Consider the following 25,363-nt stretch of genomic DNA (forward strand, 5'->3'; position numbering starts at 1 on the left):
AAATTGTAGAGAGCTAACAACAGCCGAAAAACAAATTCCTTGTGTGTGTAAACATACTTGGCGAATAAAGCTGATTCTGATGTACAAATGGGGTGGGGAAAGTGGCAGATCCTGTCTTTACATTAAGTAATTGTATTCTCTTAACAGTTTATGATAGATGTACCTGATATAAGTGTGCATGCATGTGAGGTGTACCTAATAAAAACAGCAAAGATACCATGCTACTATTATTAGTATTATTTTATTAATTAAGATACCAAAAATATAAAATAAACTACAAAACACATTACTTGATTTCTCTTTATTTCAGATGTGAATACACATACACAAAGTATAAAATTGGCACTGGATGCATCATACATGATTGACTTAAGGGTAAAAGTGCAGACAGGCAAACCATCCAGAAATGTCTTTGGTGATTAGCAGAACAACATGGCACTTTTTCAAGGATTTCAAGATAGCATGCACAAACCACAATCTTGATGTTTATACTGTTCCATGTTCTGGAAAAAAATCTTTATACTGTAATAATCATCCCACTATATACGTACAAACACACAGTAAATGTCCCATTCCAAAACCAAATGTGAATTAATAAAGTTAACCTCTTTTTTGGCCACAACAACTTCAAGTCTTCTGGAAAGGTTTTCCACAAGAGTCTGTGTAAACTTGGGTTCATTTAGTGGAAAAAGAAAAACATTTGTGAAGTCAGGCACTGGTGTTGGACGAGAAGGCACAGGGGTACAGTCATGCTAGATGATAAAGGGGCCTTCCCCAAACTGTTACCACACAGCTAGAAGCATATCTTTTTCCATAAAGCTGATTCAATGCACCTGTTAGTAATAATTGTGGCTAAAACACTTGAATGTAATCATTAGAAGGGGTTCCACATACATTTGGCCATGTGTTGTATACACACATACTGTACATATAATAGATTATGCAGATATTGAACGTGCTTGTACGGTGGAAGGGAATGTAGGTTTTACTACTACTAGACTGCATGTAAAAGAGCAAGAAATGCATTAAACATAAAGGAATTACTTAAACATATTGCATTAAACATAGTAAATGATTTACTTTAAAGTTTTAAACAGTAAGGGTAAACATTTTCAACAGCTCCCCATAAACACTTCTGATTATGAAGCGCCATCAACTGGTCATTGGTCATTAAGTCATTCGTACCTAAAAGTCACGTCCTGTACTTGTTAAGTGACCGGTTTTCCTGGGTCAAAAAGTTAAATTAGATTATCCAGACACAAATTTAATAATTAATCATCACTTTCTTTTTACTGCTTCGTTTCAGCACAGTGTCTGTAATTACACAATAACGCGGTTTAGCAATGCTAACGAAGCTAGCTAGCTAGCTATCTAAATACAGCACTACAATAAAGCAAATTACAACTGTATTTATTCATGTTTACAGCCAGTCACAGTGGGTCTGGTGCCATCTGAAAACAAGGCACAAGTCAGGAATACATACTGGACATGGCCCCAATACTTAATTTTCACTTACTCAGGGAGAATTTAAAGCACCGAACCTAAACTTGTGTTCTTTGGAGGGGGAAGGAAGGTGGGGTGCCTGGGGGAAACTCACAGACTCTTAAGGAACATGCCAAAAGGATCCATGTTGCCATGTAGTCCCCAACTTCTTTGCAGTTACCTCCTTTTTTTTTCTTTCCCAATGTGGTCGGGTGGCACGGTGGCTAAGTGGGTAGCACTGTCGCTTCACAGCAAGAAGGTCCTGGGTTCGATCCCCAGGTGGGATGGTCCAGGTCCTTTCTGTGTGGAGTTTGCATGTTCTCCCCGTATCTGCGTGGGTTTCCTCCGGGAGCTCCAGTTTCCTCCCACAGTGCAAAGACATGCAGTCAGGTTAATTGGAGATACAAAATTGTCCATGACTGTGTTCAATATAACTTTGTGAATTGATGAATCTTGTGTAACAAGTAACTACCATTCCAGTCATGAATGTAACCAAAGAGTGTAAAACATGACGTTAAAATACAAACAAATTTCCATTTCCAATTCCCCGCTTTCAATTCTTTTGCCGCATACACCACACCCAGGTTGGTTGAGAAAGGACCCCAACATGCTTCATCCTCCAAAGCCACAACTGCTTTTTTTACCGGTCAGTGAAGGATTCTTACACAAAGCTTAAACATATTAAGAGAAACATCATACAGTAAACAAGTGTAATAGACCCAAGCATTTTGTAAGTCCTTCTTTAGTTGGATCAAGTGTGTTTGGGAGCAAAGTAAGCTAGAAACTTTGCAGGTCAGCAGACCTTCACAACTAGCACTGTAAACCCTGATCTAAAGCAGTCTACAACAAATGCCCACCAATACTGATTGTTATGTAAGTGGTTCTTGAGTAACCATGCTGTGTAAACACATTTAATTACTAGCGACGTTAGATTTCTGACTGACAACTAATATTTGACATGTTAAGTGCATACAATTCCAAACATTCATACAGGCAGGTGTGCATGAAACTCCTGTGGTAAAATGATATAGATAAAAATGGCAATATAATGTAATGATTTTGGCCCATGAGATTTTGTAAACACAGCTCATTGAGTCCCTTAATATTTAGGAAATGTAAAGCCTGACTGACAGAAGGCTCATCAGAGAGGTATAGAATATGTAAACAACACTAACAGAAGAAAGTGCTTTACCACAGGTTCACCAACAGACAAAACTACAGCATTGTAGTCATGCGAAGGGAAAATGATCTTCGCTTCACCCATATACTCTCAGATGTTGGTGAGGACGTTGCTGGTGATGACACTCACACTGAGCATGCCTGGTAGGTCACTGTTCTGCCGGTTTCCTTTTCCCCGCAGATGAAGTGTGTGATCCTGCTGCAGGTCTGAAACATCACCGTTCAGAGTCACCTGACCAAGGAACGAATCTTTCAGGACATTCTTGTTATAGACCTGCACGGAGTGAGAATAAAAGAACGTGGAAAAATGACAGAAAGACAGAAAACTGTTTGCAGTATTTTCCTTCCATCAAGTTTTTACAATACTAGTTTCTAACATCTGTGTTCAATGCATCTGTCTACCCAGGTGTCTATTGGACACAATGTTTGACCCAAAAAATTTTATTGCTAGAATTCTGCGATGCAAAACATTATCTAAACATTTCCATTCACATACAATTTAAATTTTTTTTTAATGCATTTTCTCCCCTTTTTCTTCCGATTTTTTGAGCGTCCAATTTTTACCCAATTGCATTTTGCTTCCTCTCTACTGGTGCTGACCCCCGCCCCGATTGAGGACAGCAATGCCCCCTCCGACATGTGTGGAGTAGCCGACTGCATCTTTTCACCTGTACGAGGCGAGTTCATATGCGGACCAGTTTTGTGTACGAAGAGCCACACCCTGATCGCATTATTCCTCAACTCTGTGCAGACGCCATCAATCAGTCAGCAGAGGTTTTTTCCCTCCCTGTATGAACAACAAGCCAATCGTTGTTCATATAGCCGCCCAACCCAACCCAGCCCAGCCCAGCCCAGCCCAGCCGAGTTCAAAATGTCAGCTCTGGTGTGCTAGCGTGTTTTACATTATACATTTTAAATTTCACTGTTACTTTGTGATCTAATTTGCCTTTGAAAGGAAAATTTGGAACATTTAAACCACATCATGTGTGACTCCATCTGTTGAGTCTGAGCAAATCAGGCTGTGACCATCAAGTACAAACAGTGTCGGACTGTTTTCTGCAGTTCTCACACCTCATCCAAACATAAACAGCAGTACTACAGCCTGCTGTGAACACACTCCTTGTTCTAAACATACCTGAATATAGATGGGTTCTTTGGGTTTCTTCCTGTAAAAGAGAGCCTTCACATCAAACTCAGGACTCAGAGTGTTATTGTGAACAGGGGAACGAACTTTCTGCCCTTCACAGCTCACAATGAGGTACGGATCAGACGCTAAAGAAAAACAAACACATTTATTCACAACCTAGTACATATACCAAATGCAGTTAGAGTAATGCAGTAATAAAATCACGTACATCCATCCGAGTCTTGACCCTCCAGTCCTACTCCGCTCCTCACATAGACCTGTGTGACCAGCTGAGGATACCCACACAACCCCGTCCAACACGTCTGTGGGGGCTCGTCCACAGTCAATTCCCTGACACAAACAGGAAATCAACGTTAACAATTTTACTCCATTATACACTCATTCCAAATGTAGTTGATCGGTCATTTTTTTTATTTCCCTCCCTCACAAAATATACATCCATAACTTCAGGGTCTGGGTTTGAATCTCTGTGGTGCTATCAGCCAGCTGGGAGTCTATGCAGTATAATTGGCTAGGTATGAAGGGGTGGATGGCACCCTTTCCAGGGTAGTCCTGCCTTGCACCCAGTGTTTCCCAGTGCTTGTAGGGGGGTGTTACCTGCCCCCTTGGTCACACCCAAACTTAAAGACACCTTTGATGGGCTAGAGAGCAGAACAATTATAGTTTTAAATTCCTGTACATGGATGACTGTGCCATCATGACATCAGGGACCTAATTCATGATCACTCAATCAGATAACTTAATCCCGAGTGGCACCTTAGCAATGTTAACATGAATTTGACAGCTGTAGCATGTGGTCTGGTGCATTACTTGCAGTCTGAAGGAACGTCTGTGAAGACTCTCAGCAGGAAGTCCGCTTGTAGTCCGGGGTCGAAGGTGGTGGGGATGATGACATATCGTCCCTCTTTGAGATCCTTGCGCAAGAACACACTGCGAGAGTTGATGTAGACGGAGCTGAACAACTTCTGCTGGGACTTATGCATGCGATACGTCCTGTTCAGCTCCACCTAGTGAAACAAAAATACACAGCATGAGAAAAAGGACAGTGAAAAACAAAAAGCACAGTAGGGACTGCAACAAGAATCAATAATAAAAAAAAAAGTTGCCAATGAAGTAAATTATCAGTTGTTTTGGTCACAGTAACATGGATAATTTAAAGCACTGATTTTGAGATGGGAGCCTGGGTGGCACAGGGTCTGTTATGCTAGCCCACCACAATCTGCTGACCGGGTGTCTACACAGACATGATTGGCTATGGTCTGAGGATTGATGGTGGCCAAGCACTTCAATGGATTGGTGCCTTGTCCAGGGTATTTCTGCCCTGCACTCTGTGCTTTCTAGTTGAACTGGGCTAGCTGCGACCCTGACCAGGATAAAGTGTGTGATGAAAATGAAATGAAAATTATTGTTTTTGGCAACACTACTGTTTCAGCTACCCATTTCCCCATCCCCCAAAGTTTCCTTTTAATTCAAATCTAAAACAGGGCCGCTCAGGTGGCGAAGCGGTAAAGTACTCTAGCGCACCAGAGTTGGGGTTTTGAATACATTGTATCGAATCTCAGCTCTGCCTTCCAACTGGGTTGGGCGGCTGCAAGAACAACGATTGGCTGTTGTTCAGGGTTAGGGGTAAAAAGTCGGATCATAGGTCCTCATAACTGGTGCAACTGCGGCCCCTGCTTGCTGACTGATGGCGCCTGCACAGGGCTGAGGAATAATGCTGATGTACACAGTGCCCGTCGGTGTATGAACTTGACTCGTGCAGGTGAAAAAATGCAGTCTGTACTGACTGTACGTGCCAGAGGGGGCGTATGTCAGTTGAGAGGCGTCCTCAGTCAGCAGGGAAGGATCGAATGAGTATAGAGGACGCATTCAGGGTAATTGGACACAACTAGATTAGGAGAGAAAAACTGGGGGGAAAAGTGGGAAAAATTATTTTTTTTAAAAATCAAAAGAAAAAAAAAAAAACAGCAAACTAAGCATGCACAGTTTGGGATCAGCCGGTCCACATCTGCCTCATTCAGGGTAAAATAATGATGGCTTCAGCCACCATGTGGTGCTGCCACTGTGTATGTACAGGGGTTGGACAATGAAACTGAAACACCTGGTTTTAGACCACAATAATTTATTAGTATGGTGTAGGGCCTCCTTTTGCGGCCAATACAGCGTCAGTTCGTCTTGGAAATGACATATACAAGTCCTGCACAGTGGTCAGAGGGATTTTAAGCCATTCTTCTTGCAGGATAGTGGCCAGGTCACTACGTGATGCTGGTGGAGGAAAACGTTTCCTAACCGAAACACCTGTCATTTTAGTGTGGGAGGTTTCATGGCTAAATTGGACCTACATTGGAGTGTGAAGGTTCAATTAGCAGGGTAAGAGCACAGTTTTGCTCAAAATATTGCAATGCACACAACATTATGGGTGACATACCAGAGTTCAAAAGAGGACAAATTGTTGGTGCACGTCTTGCTGGCGCATCTGTGACCAAGACAGCAAGTCTTTGTGATGTATCAAGAGCCACGGTATCCAGGGTAATGTCAGCATACCACCAAGAAGGACAAACCACATCCAACAGGATTAACTGTGGACGCAAGAGGAAGCTGTCTGAAAGGGATGTTCGGGTGCTAACCCGGATTGTATCCAAAAAACATAAAACCACGGCTGCCCAAATCACGGCAGAATTAAATGTGCACCTCAACTCTCCTGTTTCCACCAGAACTGTCCGTCGGGAGCTCCACAGGGTCAATATACACGGCCGGGCTGCTATAGCCAAACCTTTGGTCACTCGTGCCAATGCCAAACGTCGGTTTCAATGGTGCAAGGAGCGCAAATCTTGGGCTGTGGACAATGTGAAACATGTATTGTTCTCTGATGAGTCCACCTTTACTGTTTTCCCCACATCCGGGAGAGTTACGGTGTGGAGAAGCCCCAAAGAAGCGTACCACCCAGACTGTTGCATGCCCAGAGTGAAGCATGGGGGTGGATCAGTGATGGTTTGGGCTGCCATATCATGGCATTCCCTTGGCCCAATACTTGTGCTAGATGGGCGCGTCACTGCCAAGGACTACCGAACCATTCTGGAGGACCATGTGCATCCAATGGTTCAAACATTGTATCCTGAAGGCGGTGCCGTGTATCAGGATGACAATGCACCAATACACACAGCAAGACTGGTGAAAGATTGGTTTGATGAACATGAAAGTGAAGTTGAACATCTCCCATGGCCTGCACAGTCACCAGATCTAAATATTATTGAGCCACTTTGGGGTGTTTTGGAGAAGCGAGTCAGGAAACGTTTTCCTCCACCAGCATCACGTAGTGACCTGGCCACTATCCTGCAAGAAGAATGGCTTAAAATCCCTCTGACCACTGTGCAGGACTTGTATATGTCATTTCCAAGACAAATTGACGCTGTATTGGCCGCAAAAGGAGGCCCTACACCATACTAATAAATTATTGTGGTCTAAAACCAGGTGTTTCAGTTTCATTGTCCAACCCCTGTATGTATGTGTGTGTATGTGTGTGTGTGTGTGTACCCTTTGTATATCAAACCCGATTGCCAGGTTCTCTTTTTTCCCCTGCTGAGATCTTTTATCTTTCTGCTGCAGGCAGATCAAAACCTCGTCTTCTGGTTTCTTCACATCAAACACATACTGCAAAAACCAACAACAGTCAGTTGTCTTCATGCACTTAAATTTACAGGTACAGTGATTATTTCTTTTTATGGTGGCTTCCATTTTATTTTTTTTTATTTTTTTTTTACAGAAATTGACTGTTGGCCATGTTTTCCGTGTTTAACCAGACCCGACGCAACCTGGACCAGAATAATGTAAATGATGAAACAAATTACAGCTTGTAGTGACTAATTAAATATAGACGTGAAGGATGCTACCTGGCTAGAGTTAGCTAGTAATGTAATCTTCAAATTTTATTATTAAAACTGTGAGAATTTATTTGCAAGTAATTTAGATGACAATATAACAAGCTCCAGTGTATGTTTAGAAGCATTTGAAAAGCTTTTCTTCATGGTTATGTCATCACATGACACTTTCCTTTCCCAATAAGATAAACACAATTTGAGTTCTGCTGAACATTTTCCATCTGGATTTTATCAGACGCTGTGCAGATTCAGCAAAGCTGCTGAGTGAAATGAAGCAGTTCTGAAGATGTAGACTTGTACAGAAGCTAGGTAAACTCCCAGACAGACCTGTGGGTTTTGAAGGTAGGTAGTCTTGTGGTTGATACAGCCTCCTGAGCGGTTCCTCAGTGGATCTTCATTGTGAGACCAGGCTCCGAATATCACCGCCTCCTCCCAGGTTTTATGGATGCTTATGTATGACGTGTTAATGAGACGACACAGGATCAGATCTGTAAAGTACTTACTGAAGTCTTCAAACGTCATCCTAAAACAAGAAAAAGGTGGTCGCCAAATAAACATGATCATTCTAGTGAAGTAAATGGAGGGTGGATGTATCTGCTGAAGTGTGATCTATAAACCTTTTTTTTTTTTGCTTATTTTATGTTCTGTAGGGGGGGAAATACATTTTGTTGCATAAGCACTGCTCTCCTGTTCCAAAATAACTTTGTCCAGTACTTGATAACCCACTAATTTCTGATTTTTTTTTCTGAATTGTCAAAACGGTTTTCATTGTTTGAAACATTAAACAAAAAGAGGCAACTGGGTGCACATAATTTCTTACCAAAATTCTCCATCGTCCTGTACTGTGACTCCCAGATTCTCTCTCTCACCCTTACTGACCCTCTGCCATTCCTCTGAACTACACACAATAAGAAAAGGAACAAAATGCTCTGCATTAGAAACCAAAATAGTACATAAAATAATTTTTATTTAATCAACTCTTTTTTTTATTATTGAATTTGCACATTTGGCCAAATTAGTAAAAGAATAGGCTGCATAATAAAAATAATAACTTAAATGTGTTATAAATATACATTATGTCTGAGGTACAGAGCTGTAAAACAATTAAAAACATAGCAAACACACGAAAAAAAATCACAGGTCTAGTGTAGAACAGATTTTGGTCTTCTGTTGGTGATTAATACGTCCAGAAGGTGGCAGTGTGGGTAAACAATAAAGAGTAATACCCAGCATGTGAGACCTTTACATCATTGAAACAATTAGAATTCATACCTTAACTCAGTGGTGGGCAAACTACGGGCCGAGGGCCACATACGACCTGTTAGGTTGTTTAATCCGGCCCATCAAATAATTACAAAATTGTCCTAAATACCACATTCATTTCGCCTTTTTTCCTGAAATACCCTGCGTTCCAGTTGAATCCACTAGATGGCGCACTGCAAACACTACCGACCTTAGCTAAAGTCGAGTCGATAAAGCTGGCAAACTGGTGATCAACAACACTGTTCCCACTGAAACTGACTAGAGTAGGTAGGTGGTCTTTACTTCTTAGGTAACAAGTTTCACATGCAATGTATATTAGTTCATTCTGCCATCTGCTACTGGCATGGCACATCTGTCAAATTTTAAATCCCAGTGTGGCCCTTGAGCCAGAAACTTTGCCCACCCCTTCCTTAACTGTTAGTAAATGATGAACTTTCTGATGAACTGAATGATGAATTCACCACATTTAGATTCCTTTTTCCACTACGTCTGCAAATGATCCATCATAAACAAAAAATGCCTCACAAATTGTGCAGGCTGGTCAGCGTCAATTAGGGGGAAACACCATGCAAATGCAGACAATAAGCCCGCAAGCAAAAGCCCAACAAAAATGGCATTTAAGGGCTCTCCTAGATGCAGCACATTAGTGCTGATAAGATTCAGAGACTGACTGATTAAAGAGAACGCCACAGACAGTCATCTGCACCGCCATCCACCCTGCAGGCCATTAGTGGCAGAGCAGATGATTTTGTGATTCGACTGTCTATACAGTTACGATTGGCTGTGTCTGAGGATTCGGGGGATGGCTGAAGCGCTGTGATGGACAGGGTGCTGTCCAGGGTATTCCCGCCTTTCGCCCAGGAATTTTTCCTGGTGAAACCCCCACAACCCTAACCAGGATAACGCGGTTAATAAAAATAAAATGAAATGGAAATGAACTATTTAATTTTGGTAAATTAATTGTGTTTTATACTGTAGTTCTGTTAGGAGCAGATGTGCACTGACCTGTCACTCCAGGCCCCGTTCCACTCTCTCTCTCCCCATGGGTTCCTCATGCGGATCATGGTCAGTTTCTCGGATTTGAAGTAGGCGAGCAGACCATGACCCAGACGAATCCGGTGCACATCTGTCACTGCGTAAGCATGACCTTTTACTAAACCGCAGTCCAGCCGTGCCTCCATGTCGGCTTGAGAGGTCGCCTGCATGTATAGAACGTGTGACATATAAAAAATTTAACAGAAGCAGAAGTGATTAGATTCATCAGACGAGTAAAGCAAACGTACTCTGATAGAGCAGCTGATGAGTCCTCCTCTGTTGTGGACTTTAAGGACACGTTCAAACAGCTGGTTTCGCGCTTCCTCTTCCTGACCGAAACGGCCCTCCAGTAGGTCGATGGGCTCAGAGACGCCGCCAGTAAAATCCACCAGAGCATCAGCTGTGTTGCCTCCATCTAGCACCTCATAACAGCCATACAGTCTGGAAAGGGAGAAACATTATGTGCTGTGGCACAGCAGTAAATTATGCTAGTCCACCATACACTAGCTTACTACTGGTGGGATCCAGGGTTCGAATCCCCAGCTGTGCTATCAGCCAATCGGGTGTCTACATACAGACATGGTTGCTTATGACCGTGTTTCCTTATTACATAGTGTCTACCAAACACTATACATACATCATCAGCATATATTTGTGGCAGTTTGTGCCCATTCAGTTGAAAGAACATTTGTGAGGTCAGCTGATGTTGGACTATAAAGGTCTGCAATGGACGTTTTAATAAATCCAAATGTGTTCAATAGGGTTCAGTTCAAGGCTCTGTACAGGACACTAGAGTTTCTTCACATCAAACTCTCCAAATCATGTTTTGATAGACCTCAGATTGTACATATGGGCACATGCTGGTACAAGAAGGGACCTTTCACAAACTGTTGTCACTAAGACATACACTTAAACTTAAGAATTAGCAGTGATGTCCACATACCTTAGGCCAAACAGTATATAGTGTATTATAAAATAAAATCAGTTCAGACCCGATGAATGCAGCCATCTTTAACACCTACCCACAATGCTCTTGTGTGGTTCACTTACTTGGCATAGGCTTTTTCCACAAGTGCACTCCAAAACTCATTACTGTCATTTGAATGGCAGTAAATCAGTTTGCCGTTGGCCGTGGGCAGCCGATCATCAATGACCACGTCCATCCAATCTCCAAAACGCCAGAAGCGAAAGTGGAAGATGCCGGCGTACGACTCTGGTTTGTCTTTATCCCATTCCTGCTCCTTCCAGTTTGGAATCACCTAAAAACACAAAAAGATGAAAAAAATACACGTTACACATTTATACACACCAGAAGAGTCTTGCTTTAAAGTGGACTGTTGGCATTCATCAAAAGTCCAGAGGAGCATAACTGGCACTGCTCTAAATTATGGAATTTGGGTGTTTTAGCCACACCCATTGCTAACAGGTATGAAGAATCAACTTTAAACTGATTGTGATTAAGTCACTGGGTGAACGTGTATGTGTTGCCCTAAGATTGGCACCCTGCCCAGGGTGTATTCCTGCAAGCCCATTGCAACACTGACTGAGTGAATAAAGCAATCAGTGAGGATTAATAAATAATTGAATAAATGAATAAGGTGGAAAAACAACAATAGGACAGTGGCATTGCTCTTCTACAAAAATGCATTGTCCCAACTTGAATATACCCAATGACCTCTGCCAGCTGCATGATGCATACGTTGGCCAAAGAAAGCCAAAGAAAGTGGTATATTACCACTGCTCCGGCAGGCACTTTAACCAGACAGTAAGAGTCACTGTGCAAAAGGGGTGATTTCCCATCTGGCCTTACTTCTCTCAGGCATGTACAACTGTATCTATGGAGTGCCCAGCCTGGCTGTTGCCACCACCTGGAACCCAAGAGTCAAGTATTTGAGGTAGTGAGATAGTGTATGAGACTGCTGCACCACCCAAGCACCCCTTCCTCTCTAAGTTTACAAAGTTTAGTCAGTCAGTGAGCTCGGCTGTCCAGCAAAAGGAGAAAAACTTTGTCTTTCTAGGGTGAGAATTAGCAAACAATATCACTGCATGTCGTTTACATTTCCACACTTGTAACTAAAGCATTGTTGTGAAAATCTCAGTTGTAAAGAAAAACCCAAAGGAGACGCACCAAGCTGGTGTTTTGTTCGTCATTAGGCTTTTGTTGCTTAGTGATGCAACACATCGCACACCAACCATGAATCCACCATTCGCTCTTGTCTCTCCGTATGAAATCAAATCAATACTGGCCAACAAAATTAGGCTGACTGCCCTAGGGGAGCAGGCGTGGACTAAGTGAGAGGTAGGAACATTACAGGGTAGAAAGAAGAAAACCACAGAGCCACCAGCCAAACGGTAGCTACAACACACACACTAGTCATGGCCTCAGACATGGAAATGGAGTTCACCGAGGACCACCAGCTGACAGAAGTGATGCGCCTACGGGTTCAATCCCTTCAGCAGCGTGGCCAAAAGAGACAGGACGGCGAGCGACTGCTCCTCCCTCACGAGGCAGTGTACCGTCTGGACTTCACCGACCAGGACCTGACCTTTTCACACTGGGACGTGAGCCTGGTCGGGCCGGGCCGCCTTTCCGTCACAGGCATCTCCCAGCTCTGGACTCCCGACCTGACCAACCTGATGACGCGCCAGCTCCTAGAGCCAACCGGCCAGTTCTGGAGGTCGGCTGGCGACCCAGAGGACGCGCCTATCAAGTGCCTGGAGGCCGACATTCAGGAGTTCGGGGAGAGAATCGCAGAGCTGGCCAAGGTCAGGAAGGTCATGTATTTTCTGTTTGCCTTCAAGGAGGGAGTGGACAAGGTCAGCGTCAAGTGCTCGGTGGTGTTTAAAAGGAACGAGGCATCCTGAGATCAGCAAGGTTAGAAGCAGCTGGCAGGACCAATATTCTCCCTGTTTTTTCTTTATTTACTCTTGAAATGAGCTTAGAATATGTCTAATGTGAAACTACACCTTTATAAGAGTTCATTATGGCTAGTACAATTATTAATATACTTTTAATTTACTTAATATGCTTTTTATTTATTTAATATGTTTACTTTAAATTGTGTATTTGGTATAAATTAGGGAGTGTGTTATTAGATTATATGTATTAGTTTGCCGTGTGCAATTCAATAGGAACTGAAATAAAGAATTGTGTTTTCTGTAATCATAGATTCCATCCAAATTGTCAATTTTTGACACTTGTAAAGAACACTGCAATCATTTCAGCAACTTTTTGCTTTTTTGACAGAATGATTGGAAAACAACCTGTTTGTTTAAAACACTGTAATTTTTGTTGCTGTATGTATATTTAGTTAGTGATTATGACTGACTACAGCTGATGGCTTCTCTGTGCCCATTTAAATAAACAATTTTGTTTGACAGCATCCACGATGCACATGGTGAAGCATGAAAACTAATTTAAAAAAATATTAAAAGCTGCTTTTAGATATTTTTTCATTTCATAGACCAGGCTGTAACTGAATGATTTTCCAGACTAATGAATGAATGAATAAATACATTTATGAATTACGATTGTTTTGGGGCTTGTTTGCAATGCTTGCATGAAAACACTGATCATAATACAATGCAGTAAAGTGAAAGACTGTAAAGCAGAAGGCTGTAAAGCATTTTAGTCAACAAAGAATGTTGATTTATAACAAAAAAGATTTTAATGTCAGATTTACGAAATTTCACACTACATTCCTTATTGTTATTTTATTTTTTATTTATTTTATATTTTATTTATGTCATTTAGATAAAAAAGTCTTATTCGGGAATCTAAACGCATATTAAGAAAACAATTCCCTTCATTTTGATTTTTAATTGTAATTTTATTATTAAAGTTTTTCAGCTTGAAGTTGCATCATTTTAACAGTTTTTACATAAGTGTGTGTGTGTGTGTGTGTGTGTGTGCGTGCGTGCGTGCATGCGTGTGTGTACTGTATTTAAAAAGTGGGCCATGTTGTCTCAGTATAAGGTCAGTTCTATCAGACTTCATGCACTGTACATGGTAATCAATACTGCAGCCCCCTCATCGTGCCTTTCATCCCGAGGGTAAACTGTATGGGGGACACAATTTCCAATACACATCCATGTATGACATTCAAAACTAAAGACAGTCTTTCTCCACACAGAGTTTATCCTGTTAGGTGTGTGCTTTATTCCTCTTAGAAATTATGACAATCAAATAAGAGTTAGATTTGTTATGATATGATTAGTATTAAACAGTTTTTAATCATACTTAATCCTATTAACAGTGCTTCATTTACTTGGACTGATGGCCACACAGGCCACGCTTTCTTCACAGGGACTGTTGGGCAGATAGACCAACCCTCCCTTACTGGGACTGAAGGGCACAAAAACCAGGCATTTGGTTTTATTACAATAGCAGCATCTAGGGCCACATTTATGCCATATACTTGGTAACATTTATGATCATACTTTATTAATCATCTTCTGAAATAACGGTACTTTTGTGGTATTCATGTCAACTAACATGGACAGAGACAATTTCTCATTCTCAGGGACTCTCAAGACAGATTTTCTTCACTGAGACTGTGGGACAATCCGAATTCATTCTGAATTTATTTTACTTCATTTTGTATTTGCTACTGCAAATTTACACCCATTGAGCCTTTCAGAGCCTTCCACCTTCCTGAGAGGTACCAATCTACACAGGTAAGGGCTAGCACATGCTTCCTCTTAAGCATATAAAGCAGACAACACACTTTAAGAAAGGTCTCGCAAGGCCAAACTTTTACAAAATAATAGTCCAGAGAATCTGTTGGGTGAGTCTGGTTTAATAGTGGGTGGATGCAAATATTCATTAGGGTGGGAACAAATTGAGTTTTAATTGTATAAGATAATCTAAGTTCACTTAGTTCTTACTCACTTCAAATGTTAATTACACAACATCCACACGGGTAAAATAAAACCCTCAGATAACATATCAGTTAGGTGTGAAGTTGTTTTTCGCAAGTGTAAAAAAGATAAGTATTTCTAAAGATATAAACTCCAGATTGTGCTGTAACATTAAGAGAAATTTCCAAACAGGATGTTAAAGTAAATAACTCAATAAAATGGTAATTCTATTTCTGAAACATTTACTTTTAAGACTTAACTTATTTACTGAAGTTTGAGACGATTTACATGTGTTGTATATTAAACACTTCCAGGGTTTCAGAAAAATCTTGCTGTGTCATCCTCCTGATGATAAATCTGTTAAGATAAAACCAGTTGGCCTCACTAATAAACTAACAACTGGCCAAGATTGTTTATATTTGCTTTAAACAATCAAGCAGACAAGTATACAATCCCTCCTATCCTGAAACCAGAGCCAACTATGCTCTTTTGGAATTCCAGCCATGGACATCCAGGGCATTAACAAGGATGTTTCTAGGATCTTTCTGTTGTAATATTCAAGTCTGTGGTTACTTGTTTAGAACTGAGAAATTTTTTTTTGATTGATTTTTTTTTTATTATCTATTTTTTCCCACTTTTTCCCCCCAACTTTTTATCCCCATTCTAGTCATGTCCAATTACCCTGAATGTGTCCCCTATACTGATTCGACCCTTTGCCGCTGACTGAGGATGCCACTCAACTGACTTGCGCCCCCTCCGGCACGCAATCAGTACAGCCTGCATTTTTCACCTGCACGAGCCGAGTTCATACACCGAGAGACACTGCGCACGGAGGGTCACACCCCCCTCAATGTTATTCCTCAGCCCTGTGCAGGCACCGTCAGTCAACCAGCAGGGACCGCAGTTGTACCAGTTATGAGGACCTATGCTCCGACTCTACCCCTAAGCCCCTGAACAACAGCCAAACGTTGTTCATACTGCCGCCCAACCCAGTCGGAAAGATAGAGCTGAGTTTCGATACGATGCATCTAGAAACCCAACTCTGGTGAGCTAGCGTACTTTACCGCTGCGCCACCTGAGCGGCTAGAACTGAGAATTTTTAAACAAACAAACATTGTTTATCAGGAGAAAAGCTCACAGTACTGAGCTTCTCTGATGCTAGAAGATTCTCTATATACAAATAACAGAAAAAAAGTCCTGAACACGTCCTGCATATTATCGGTGTGTGTGTGTGTGTGTGTGTGTGTGTGTGTGTGTGTGTGTGTGTGTGATCGAGTGTGAAACACTAATGACAGATTCCTCAGAGAGAGAAAAGAAGGAAAATGTTCAGACGTGTTTGAGAGACAGTGCTAATAAGACCCCAAGAGAATACAAGGTGTATAACAGAGAGAAAAAACAAGGGAACCAGGGTGTCCAGGTGAGGGGTCGAAAGATTGGATGCGAAAGAAAGAGAAGTGAGAAAGACGATGTGTGAATGGTTAAAAAAATGCCTTCTTAAACTCCTTACACACATGCATATTTACCCAGATTACTCACACACAATTTACTGGGGATAGTGGAGTAACGCGTGAAGGCTCTCCAGAATCAAAATACACACTGCAGTAGCAATTTAATAGGTTAGGAGCTGGCACAAGTCCCAGGTAAACACCAGGAAAGCTGCTGTGTGAACTAAAGCCGAGGGATTAAACATTCTAATCTACTCTTCAGATGGGTGCATTTCTGAAGCATGTATCTGCACAGTAACGTTGCAGGAGAACGTCTGTAATGATTATTAACACTGCACCAACCTTAAATAAATAATAAATACATGTACAGCGCATCTAGTTGGTGCAGCAGTTTAACATGCTAGCCCGCCACAGCAGAGCACACTAATGTCTACAGTATACTGATGACTACAGTCAGCTCCAGTTTGAATCTCAGCAGTGCTATCAACTTGGCCGTGCCTGAAAGAGGGAGGTCAACAGGGTTATTGTAACCTTTGCTGTATGGTCGAGCTGCCTGCATGGGTGCTGGATGAATTACAGAGGGCGTAGTGTGACTATCTGTATGCAATACACCACACTGTGGTATTCTACCACTGACTGGTGAAAATAAGCAGCTGGCAACTGCACATGTGTCAGATGAGGCACATGATAGTCTGCAACTCTTCTCAGACAGAAAGGGCATGGTGCATGTGGCAAGGAAATTGCAATAAGGAACTGGAAACCACTAGACTGGGTTGGCTATTGATTTATATAGTGTCATTATACATGATCCAGAAGTGAATCATTTTGCACAAAAAAGAAAGTAAAGAGACCTGAAAACAATCCAAACAATCCAATTACATTTCCATTTCAGCAAATCTGTTGTACGTGTGACTGTCATATGTATCATTGTGTGTAGCAGGTTGTTCATGTTTGAAAGGGTTAAACCCGATAAACTGATGCGTGAAGTTTTCCACAGATTGTTGTCTAGTGCAACCTCAAAAACACTGACCAGAATACAGGTAGGAATACCAAATGGGAATCACAAATTTACTAACTCACACCAAGGAACAATTCAGAGCATCCAATCCACCTTCTGGTGCAAGAAAACCAGAAGACCAAGTACCAAAACATCCACATATTTAAAATAAAAAAAATCATATGAGTTCAATACTGAACTGATAATTAAAATCCCAGTATAAAAGCGATATCATTAATATTTTTCACTTCTATTTAAGCCACAAGGTTCCAGTTAAAAAAGAATGAAATGATCTAATACAAAGAGCCTCATTACTCCTTGGGACTTTAATGAGTCAGATCTTGTTAACACACATTAATCTGTAGCTGCTCTGTGTCCCAGTGCTCCTAATGCAAAGTTAATTGTGTAACAGTGCATGAAGTATAATGAGGTATGAAGACTCGAGGAAGAAATCTGTCAGGTAAAACGAAACAGCATGACCAGTTTCTAAAACGTATCTTCTATTTAAACACTATAATAAAGTGCATGAAAACTGAGAAACAGGTGAACAGGATGACTAAATAAAAATAAACAATAACAGAAAACAGAACAAACAGTAAGTGTACAGGAAATCCCTTCCCACAGGAAATAAATATGTATTATGGTCTGACATTTCCTGACTACTACCTCTTCAACAAGCTTTTGTTTCATTGGGACTTATAATTAGACTATCATAAATAAAGAAACCAAAAGAGATCTGATAAAGCATCACCTACATTAGTTCTTAATAATAAACCATTTGACATTTAATTGTTATGAAAATTTTGCTACTTGAACCCAGTCAGGCAAATAAAGAAACCTATGACTTTATATGTTTGATGGAGCGGGTGCTATTCTTCGACTCTCCTCGGCCAGAGTGGTTGCAGAGGTATTGCAATAGAGGAGTCACCTGGCTAACAAAGTTTAACTTAGCTTTCTAACCAACTCCTCACACACACACACATACACACACACAAATGACTAATGGCTAGATCCTGGTTTGCCCTGTACTTTGTTTCTTTACTTTAGTATTAGCTCAGTCCAACCTAATCACTCCCAAACCAATCATTAATCACTGTCCAAACATACACGCCACCCACAGTCCAACTAACTACACCTTAGCCTTCAGTTCTCACCATTACACCTGAAACTAAGTGAGACAGACAGACAGACACTCACTTTTTGCCACAGAGACTCTCTGGAGGCGAGACTGGAACTGGCTGCAACAAACCAGCAGTTTCCCAGCTGTCCCTGGTGCAGGTCGTGGGCACTAATTCCATTTACAAAGAGATGTGGGTCTTCACACAGTTCCTGAAAAAAGATACAAAGCAACAGTTCTTTATTTTAGACAGTCATGCCAAATAAAATTTAAAAACAAGTCTTACCATAAAGATAGAGCAAAAAGTATGTGGACACCTGACGTTGTGTTTGTTTGTTTATTAGGATTTTAACTGCATATTTTACACACTTTGGTTACATTCATGACAGAAACGGTAGTTACTCATTACACAAGATTCGCTAGTTTACAAGGTTATATCGAGCACAGTCATGGGAAATTTTGTATCTTCAATTCACCTCACTTGCATGTCTTTGGACTGTGGGAGGAAACCGGAGTTCCCAGAGGAAACCCACACAGACACGGAGAGAACATGCAAACTCCACACAGAAAGGACCCGGACCCACCTGGGGATCAAACCCAGGACCATCTTGTTGTGAGGTGACAGTGCTACCCACTTAGCCACCATGCCACCCTGAGCTTGGTGTACATCCCAGTTTAAAACCCTGGGTATTAACATGGAGTTTCCCTTCCTCTTTGGTGCTAAAGCGTTTGGAGTATGTCTCGGAGACCTTGCGCCCATTCAGGCAAAACGAGCATTTGTGAGGTCAGGCTCTGATGTTGGTCCTGGCTTGTAATTAATGTTTCGTTTTATCTCAGAGACGATGTGGTTGAGGTCACAGCTTTGTAAAGGCCAATGGAGACTTCATGACTTTGTACAAAGGGGCACAGTTATGCTTGAATCAAAATGGAGCTTCCCCAAACTGTTGCCAGAAAGCACAATTATCTTTAGATAATTGATTTTCAACAGATGTTAGCAAATGTTGGGGCTGAAACACCTGAAATTAATTATAAGGGAGAATGTTCACATACTTTTAGCTATATAATGTATAAGGAATTATTTTTATGTGCATATTTCAAATACTGAACACAACCAACCTGCCCAAAGCTCTGCTCAGAAACAGGGTGTGGACAGGAATACATTCTGAAAAGACTACACACTGACCCATTCACTCATTCATAAGGGCAATTTACTGCAGCCAATTCTGAAGAGGTTGGTGAAAACCAGAATATTCACAGGAAACACATACAGACATGGGGAGAACATCCAAAACTCCTTACATACAATACCAGGGGGAAATGTTCAAACCCATGACCCTAGAGTCACTCAGTTTGTATAGTATTTTATGTTCAAGATGCATATGGTAGAATTTTGGCCCGGCAGTTCTAACAGCTCCTAAAGCTGCTGGTTACCACCCCCAACCACACACACACACACACACAACCACCATGGTGTCTTGAGACGCTAGCCATTTCGCATGGGAGGCTGCCATGTTTGCAAATCAAAAACACACAAACATACTTCATGAGGCTCAGAGACACCAAGGGAGCTCACTGCAGGTAAAAAACATTTACATTTACATTTTCAGCATTTAGCAGACGCTCTTATCCAGAGCGACTTACAGAAGTGCTTCCATAGTGAACATTTCATTCCTTAAGTTTAGATAGACAACAGTCGAAGAACACAACTCTGCTAAAACCTGTTAGAACCAAAGTGCCTTTTTTTTTTTTTTTTTTTTTTTTTTTTTAAATGGAAAAGATTGGAATAAAGTGTTAGTAAATAAGTACAAATCAGCCTAAGTGTTTAGTAAAAAGGTGTGTTTTTAATCGTTTTTTAAAGACAGCAAGAGACTCAGCTGTTCGGACAGACAGAGGAAGTTCGTTCCACCATTTGGGCGCTAGAACAGAGAACAGCCTTGATGCTTGTCTTCCTTTAGTCCTGGATGGAGGCTCAAGTCGAGCTAGACTAGAGGCTCGGAGGTTGCGTGGTACAGAGCGGGGTTTGATTAGACCCCGAAGGTAGCTTGGGGCTGGTCCATTTTTGGCTTTGTAGGCGAGCGTCAGTGTTTTAAACTGAATGCGTGTGGCTACAGGAAGCCAGTGAAGAGAACGCAGCAGTGGGGTGATGTGGCAGTGTTTAGGTTGGTTAAAGACTAGACGGGCAGCTGCATTTTGAATGAGCTGTAAGGGTTTAATAGTGGCCATGGGAGCTCCTGCCAGGAGGGAGTTGCAGTAGTCCAACCGAGAGATTACAAGTGATTGCACCAGAATCTGGGCTGCTCTCCTATGAGCTCTCCTATGAAGTCTCCCAGTGCGCCAGGTGGTCTGTAAATAACAATGACATTAAGAGTAATCGGAAAAGTAACAGTAATAGCATGAAATTCGAAAGATGAAATGTTAAGGTGAGAAACATTCACAGTAGTGAATTGCCATTTCTTGGTCAGGAGCAAACCTGTACCACCACCCCTACCAGATCCTCTCGGTGTATGAGAGAAGGTGTAGGCAGAGGATAAGGCTGCTGGTGTTGCTGAGTTCTCGGTGGTGATCCACGTCTCAGTCAGTGCCAGGAAGTCAAGGCTGTGAGAAAGTGCATAAGCTGAGATGAAGTCAGCTTTTTGGACGGCTGATTGACAATTCCAGACCCCACCTACCACCACTGTTTGAGACTGTTGCAACAGTTGGGGGTAGATGAGGTTGCTGGCGTTGCTGTTTCTATAATGTGCCCTCTGATGTCTGCAGGGTCTGTGAGATATAAGCACAGGAATGTTTGAGTAGCACATGCTGAGAAAAGTAGATAGTTTAGACAAAGTCTGATGGTTCGTGGTTGAAACTGTATAAACTGTGGAAGAGCTTGAGGATCTCCACAGGGTCAGACTCCACCAGGACTTCTACAGATCTGCTCCAATCCACCTGCTACTGTTTACACTATGGTGTAATCATTACTCTGTGTTGGGGTGTGGTTTGGTATTTTGAGCTGATGTTGCGATTGCGAATCTTGCTGCCATTCTCTAGGTTTTCATGAAAAGCTGCCGCTTGCTAGCAGCAATGGGTCCTGGTTTTGTTTGGTCTACAATGTTAATAAAAGTGGTCATTAAGATCATCAGCATGAGTAACCAGAATGATTTTGCAATCTAAGCATATTCTACATCTCCCTGAACCCCAAAATGCATTTTATTCCAAGCATTTGTGTGTGTGTAAAATACACTTACCTATCAAAATTGAACTGGTCAATATTTTATTTGTTTTTTACTATTACAAATTATGTGTAAATAACTGAAGAACTGAAATCATTAAGAATGCCCAAGGTCTCAGCAATCTAATCTTATAGCCCAACCCCACAAAGACCAAAGTTCAAGATATAGTGGTGCCACCAGCCTGGTTGGGATGCGTTATGGAAAGCTGGATGGGAAAAACCTTTCTTGCTTCTTAAACAGCAATTTTTACTGTCTGGTCAAGGTGCCGACACAAGAGGTAGAGAAATACAGATAACAGTATGTTTTTGTCAATATTTTGGAAGAATTCACCGCTAGCCAGTGTAAAAAGGCAAATCATGAATTCACATTGAGTATGTCCAATATCAATGATTACAAAGTCACCAACAAAATGGACAAAAATATTGTTCTATTAATGCTGTTGGATACAAAGGTCATTTTGATTCATTTCCAATAACTGAAGCCTAATTCCAACTAAGCGTGCAGCTACAAACTGTACAGTTCAGATTTGAAAACCCACCACAAACCCACCCTTAGTGTGCATGAATTAAGGGCACATTCAGATAAACTGATATGCATTAAAATCACAAATGGTAAAGCCAGTTGTGTCAGTATGGAGTCTGACTGCATGTTTATATCTGCGCATGTTGAGCTGCGTGTAGATATTTTGCATCGTGTTTTAGTACAAATGTAAAACACAAATTCCCACAGACACAATATAAAATCTTCTAGAGAGGCATCTCAGAAGACTGGAGGCTGTCACAGTTGCAAAGGGGTGGTGGTGGGCAACACCATATTGACACCTAGAGTTTTGGAATAGAATATCAAACAAGCTTATGGTCAGTTGTCCACATACTTTTGGCCATGGACTGCATTAAATCAATACATTTTTACTAAACAAAACATTCCACTGTGGTTTTGCCATGCAAGGTTGCCATGTCAATGTATGTACGTTCTGTTGCTACTATTAATGTGTCCAAACACCCCACCCAGTTTGTACACTTTAAACAATCTCCACCCATAAAAAAGGGTCAACCCCACCCTACTTTAAAACCAATCCATCCATCCCATCCATTTCCACTTTCTAAAGCCATGTCTGCTGTAGCAGCACCACAAACCAAAAGCATGAATGTGAGTATTCAACCTAAAAGCCCTGAAGAAAAATCCACATGCTGTAAAGATAAAAATCAGTTCTACCAGATTTCTTAACTGTGTGCTGTTAATATTTAATGCTGGAATGTAATGTGAGGGTCCGATCGATACTGCTGACCAGTCAGAATGGAGTCAGAAGCTTTGTGGAGGACTCTCAGCTGTAATGTATCTGCTGGTGAGCTCTCACTGACCAATATGTGAGAAATAACATCTAACACTGTCCTACTACAGAGAAATTATAGACAAGGCAGATGTGAAGAAAAACAGGACAGGAATCAGATGATGTTCAGAGTGCTGACAGGAATTGCACTAATGATTTTTAAATTGAGGTTTTGTTCATTTTGCTTTTAATGACAGAATGATATTTATTTTATTTTAGCTCCTCTCGTATACATTTTTCCAGGCTTGGAACTGACACACCGAGTGCGCTGATAAGTGCACATCCCAATAGCTAAGCTCTTCAGACACCCCCTCCCTTTTCCTCAAAAATGAAAACCATGTCTCTGTAGATGCCTGAACAGCTGAAAGCAGTCAGCCAGTGAGTTTTAATGCTGCACCACCCAAGTGTACACACACACACATACACACACACACAAAGGGGCTCTTAGATGGCGCAGAGGTAAAACACTCTAGCACACCAGAGCCAACATCTCACACTGGCAAGTTCAAATCAATGCAACAGATTCTATACAGATAATGATTGACTCAGCTGAGTCAATCGCAGCAGTTAGGAGGTGATTCCTTATAATGGCTGCAATTACAACCTCTGCTGGCTGATTAATGGTGCCTGCACAAAGACGAGGAATAATGGGGATCAGTGTGTGACTATCAGTGTGTGATATGGATCTCTGTATGAAAAAGAAGTGGTCAGCACGTGTTGGAGAAAGTATGCGTTAGTGCGACTATGCATTACACATCAAAGACTTTACAAAGCTGCATTCAGGCTGCTTTTATTTTCCTCCTTTTATAAATAATATCTGTTCACAATGCATGAATTAAAAGAAATAAACTCTTTTTACCACATGTATTGTGCTCTCTACTTTCCTGACAAGCAGCTACATGTTTAACTGTAAGTTGTTTCTAAAATTCATAGGAAAAGTGACAACACATGAAAAATTCAACTATTTAGAAAAACTAAATAGTGCGTAATTATTTCATTGGTAGAGCACTAATTTGACATACTACTAAGCACAGTAGTGTATGATTTGGAATGCAGTCCATTGTTTGTTTATCAGGATTTTAACGTCATGTTCAATGGACTGTGGGAGGAAACCGGAAAACCCGGAGGAAACCCACGCGGACACAGGGAGAACATGCAAACTCCACACAGAAAGGACCTTCTTGCTGTGAGGCAACAGTGCTACCCACTTAGCCACCCAGAATGCAGTCCATTAGTTTATCGAGGGTTTTTTTCATCTCATTTTTCATCATTTTTCTTCACCAGTAAAAGGATTGACTTATAAATTCTACACCAAGTTTGTTCCTGCATTAATAACATTTCAATTCCTTTCCCTTTCAAGCCAAATTCACTTATACTTTCTTTAGACGTGTTTCTCATGACAAGATCTCATCCGGCCGATGGAGTTATTATAAGAACTGGAGTAAGTGGTTCCATTAGCCTCTATTAATTTCATTTGAGTTTGCTCAACAATGCAGTAAAGCACGAGTGGTATGAATAGCTTTCAAGATCACAGACACATTTCACACACAAAGGAATTTGAGTCACAATGTCATGTCACTTAATGAACTAGTAACACTGATAGTAGCGCATGATCAAGAAAATAAAACTATGTGGACACCAAACTATAAACTTACTATAAATCCCATTTCAATTCTCCTCTTAGAAGGCTTTCCTCCAGATTTGAGTGTCTGGAAATGTGTGAGTGTTTTTAAAATAGTCTGGAAGATCAGGCAGTGATGTTGGACAGGAAGGCCTGCCTCGCAATCTGCTTCCCAACAAGGATGTTCAGTGGGGTAGAGATCAGGGTCCTGTGCAGGCCACCAGAGATCCTACATTTATAGCATTTAGCCGACACTCTAATCCAGAGCAACTAACAAAAGTTCAATCACTGTAACATTTGCTTAATCTAGTACAAGACAAACACATCTGAAACCATGTTAGAACAAAGATGCATACTGCATAGTTAGACAACAAGGTTTTTTTTGTTTGTTTTCTTCCTTTGAAAGACGTTAGTAAGTGTAAGGTAAGTATTTGGTTTGTTTTCATTTAATCGGCTGTTCTAACATTTACATTTTCAATATTTAGCAGACGCTTTTATCCAAAGCAACTTACAGTACTGTGACAGTATATTATCTAAGCAATTGAGTGTTAAGGGCCTTGCTAAGGGACCCAGCAGTGGCAACCTAGCAGTGGTGGGGCTTGAATCAGCAACCTTTTGATTACTAGTCCAGTACCTTAACCACTAGGCTATAACTGCCCTCAGACAGTGGGAGTTCACTGCACACCCTGGTGCAAGTACAGAGAAGCGCCTTGATGTCTTCCTTGAGTTCTGATGGGTGGATCAAGATGAACCATATTTGTGGCTCCAAGGGTTCGAGGTATAGAACAAGATCTGAT

At 41.3% G+C, this 25,363-nt stretch overlaps 2 protein-coding genes across 2 annotated transcripts in view; one reads left to right on the forward strand and one right to left on the reverse strand.

Moving 5' to 3' along the window:
• Positions 1-286: 286 nt before the first annotated feature.
• Positions 287-25,363, reverse strand: part of capn5a (calpain 5a) — a 32,435-nt gene continuing 7,358 nt past the window's right edge. Inside the window, exons 3-13 of the mRNA XM_063005109.1 lie at positions 18,484-18,615; positions 11,035-11,243; positions 10,233-10,425; positions 9,955-10,148; positions 8,507-8,584; positions 8,014-8,209; positions 7,343-7,459; positions 4,619-4,815; positions 4,017-4,138; positions 3,797-3,933; positions 287-2,935 (exon numbers count right to left, since the gene is read on the reverse strand). Of these exons, the coding sequence (XP_062861179.1) occupies positions 2,753-2,935; positions 3,797-3,933; positions 4,017-4,138; positions 4,619-4,815; positions 7,343-7,459; positions 8,014-8,209; positions 8,507-8,584; positions 9,955-10,148; positions 10,233-10,425; positions 11,035-11,243; positions 18,484-18,615 (1,758 nt within the window). The 3' untranslated portion in view covers positions 287-2,752. The remainder of the gene's footprint in view (positions 2,936-3,796; positions 3,934-4,016; positions 4,139-4,618; positions 4,816-7,342; positions 7,460-8,013; positions 8,210-8,506; positions 8,585-9,954; positions 10,149-10,232; positions 10,426-11,034; positions 11,244-18,483; positions 18,616-25,363) is intronic.
• On the forward strand, positions 12,361-12,849 carry ompa (olfactory marker protein a). Its single transcript, XM_063005110.1, has one exon. The coding sequence runs from the start codon at positions 12,361-12,363 to the stop codon at positions 12,847-12,849; it is 489 nt and encodes a 162-aa protein (XP_062861180.1).

Source organism: Trichomycterus rosablanca, chromosome 11, assembly GCF_030014385.1.
Source record: "Trichomycterus rosablanca isolate fTriRos1 chromosome 11, fTriRos1.hap1, whole genome shotgun sequence".
NCBI classification, from domain to species: domain Eukaryota; kingdom Metazoa; phylum Chordata; class Actinopteri; order Siluriformes; family Trichomycteridae; genus Trichomycterus; species Trichomycterus rosablanca.

Excerpts from the sequence above, each read along its gene's own strand:
- ompa (XM_063005110.1), top strand. The coding sequence starts at position 12,361 with ATGGCCTCAGACATGGAAATGGAGTTCACCGAGGACCACCAGCTGACA.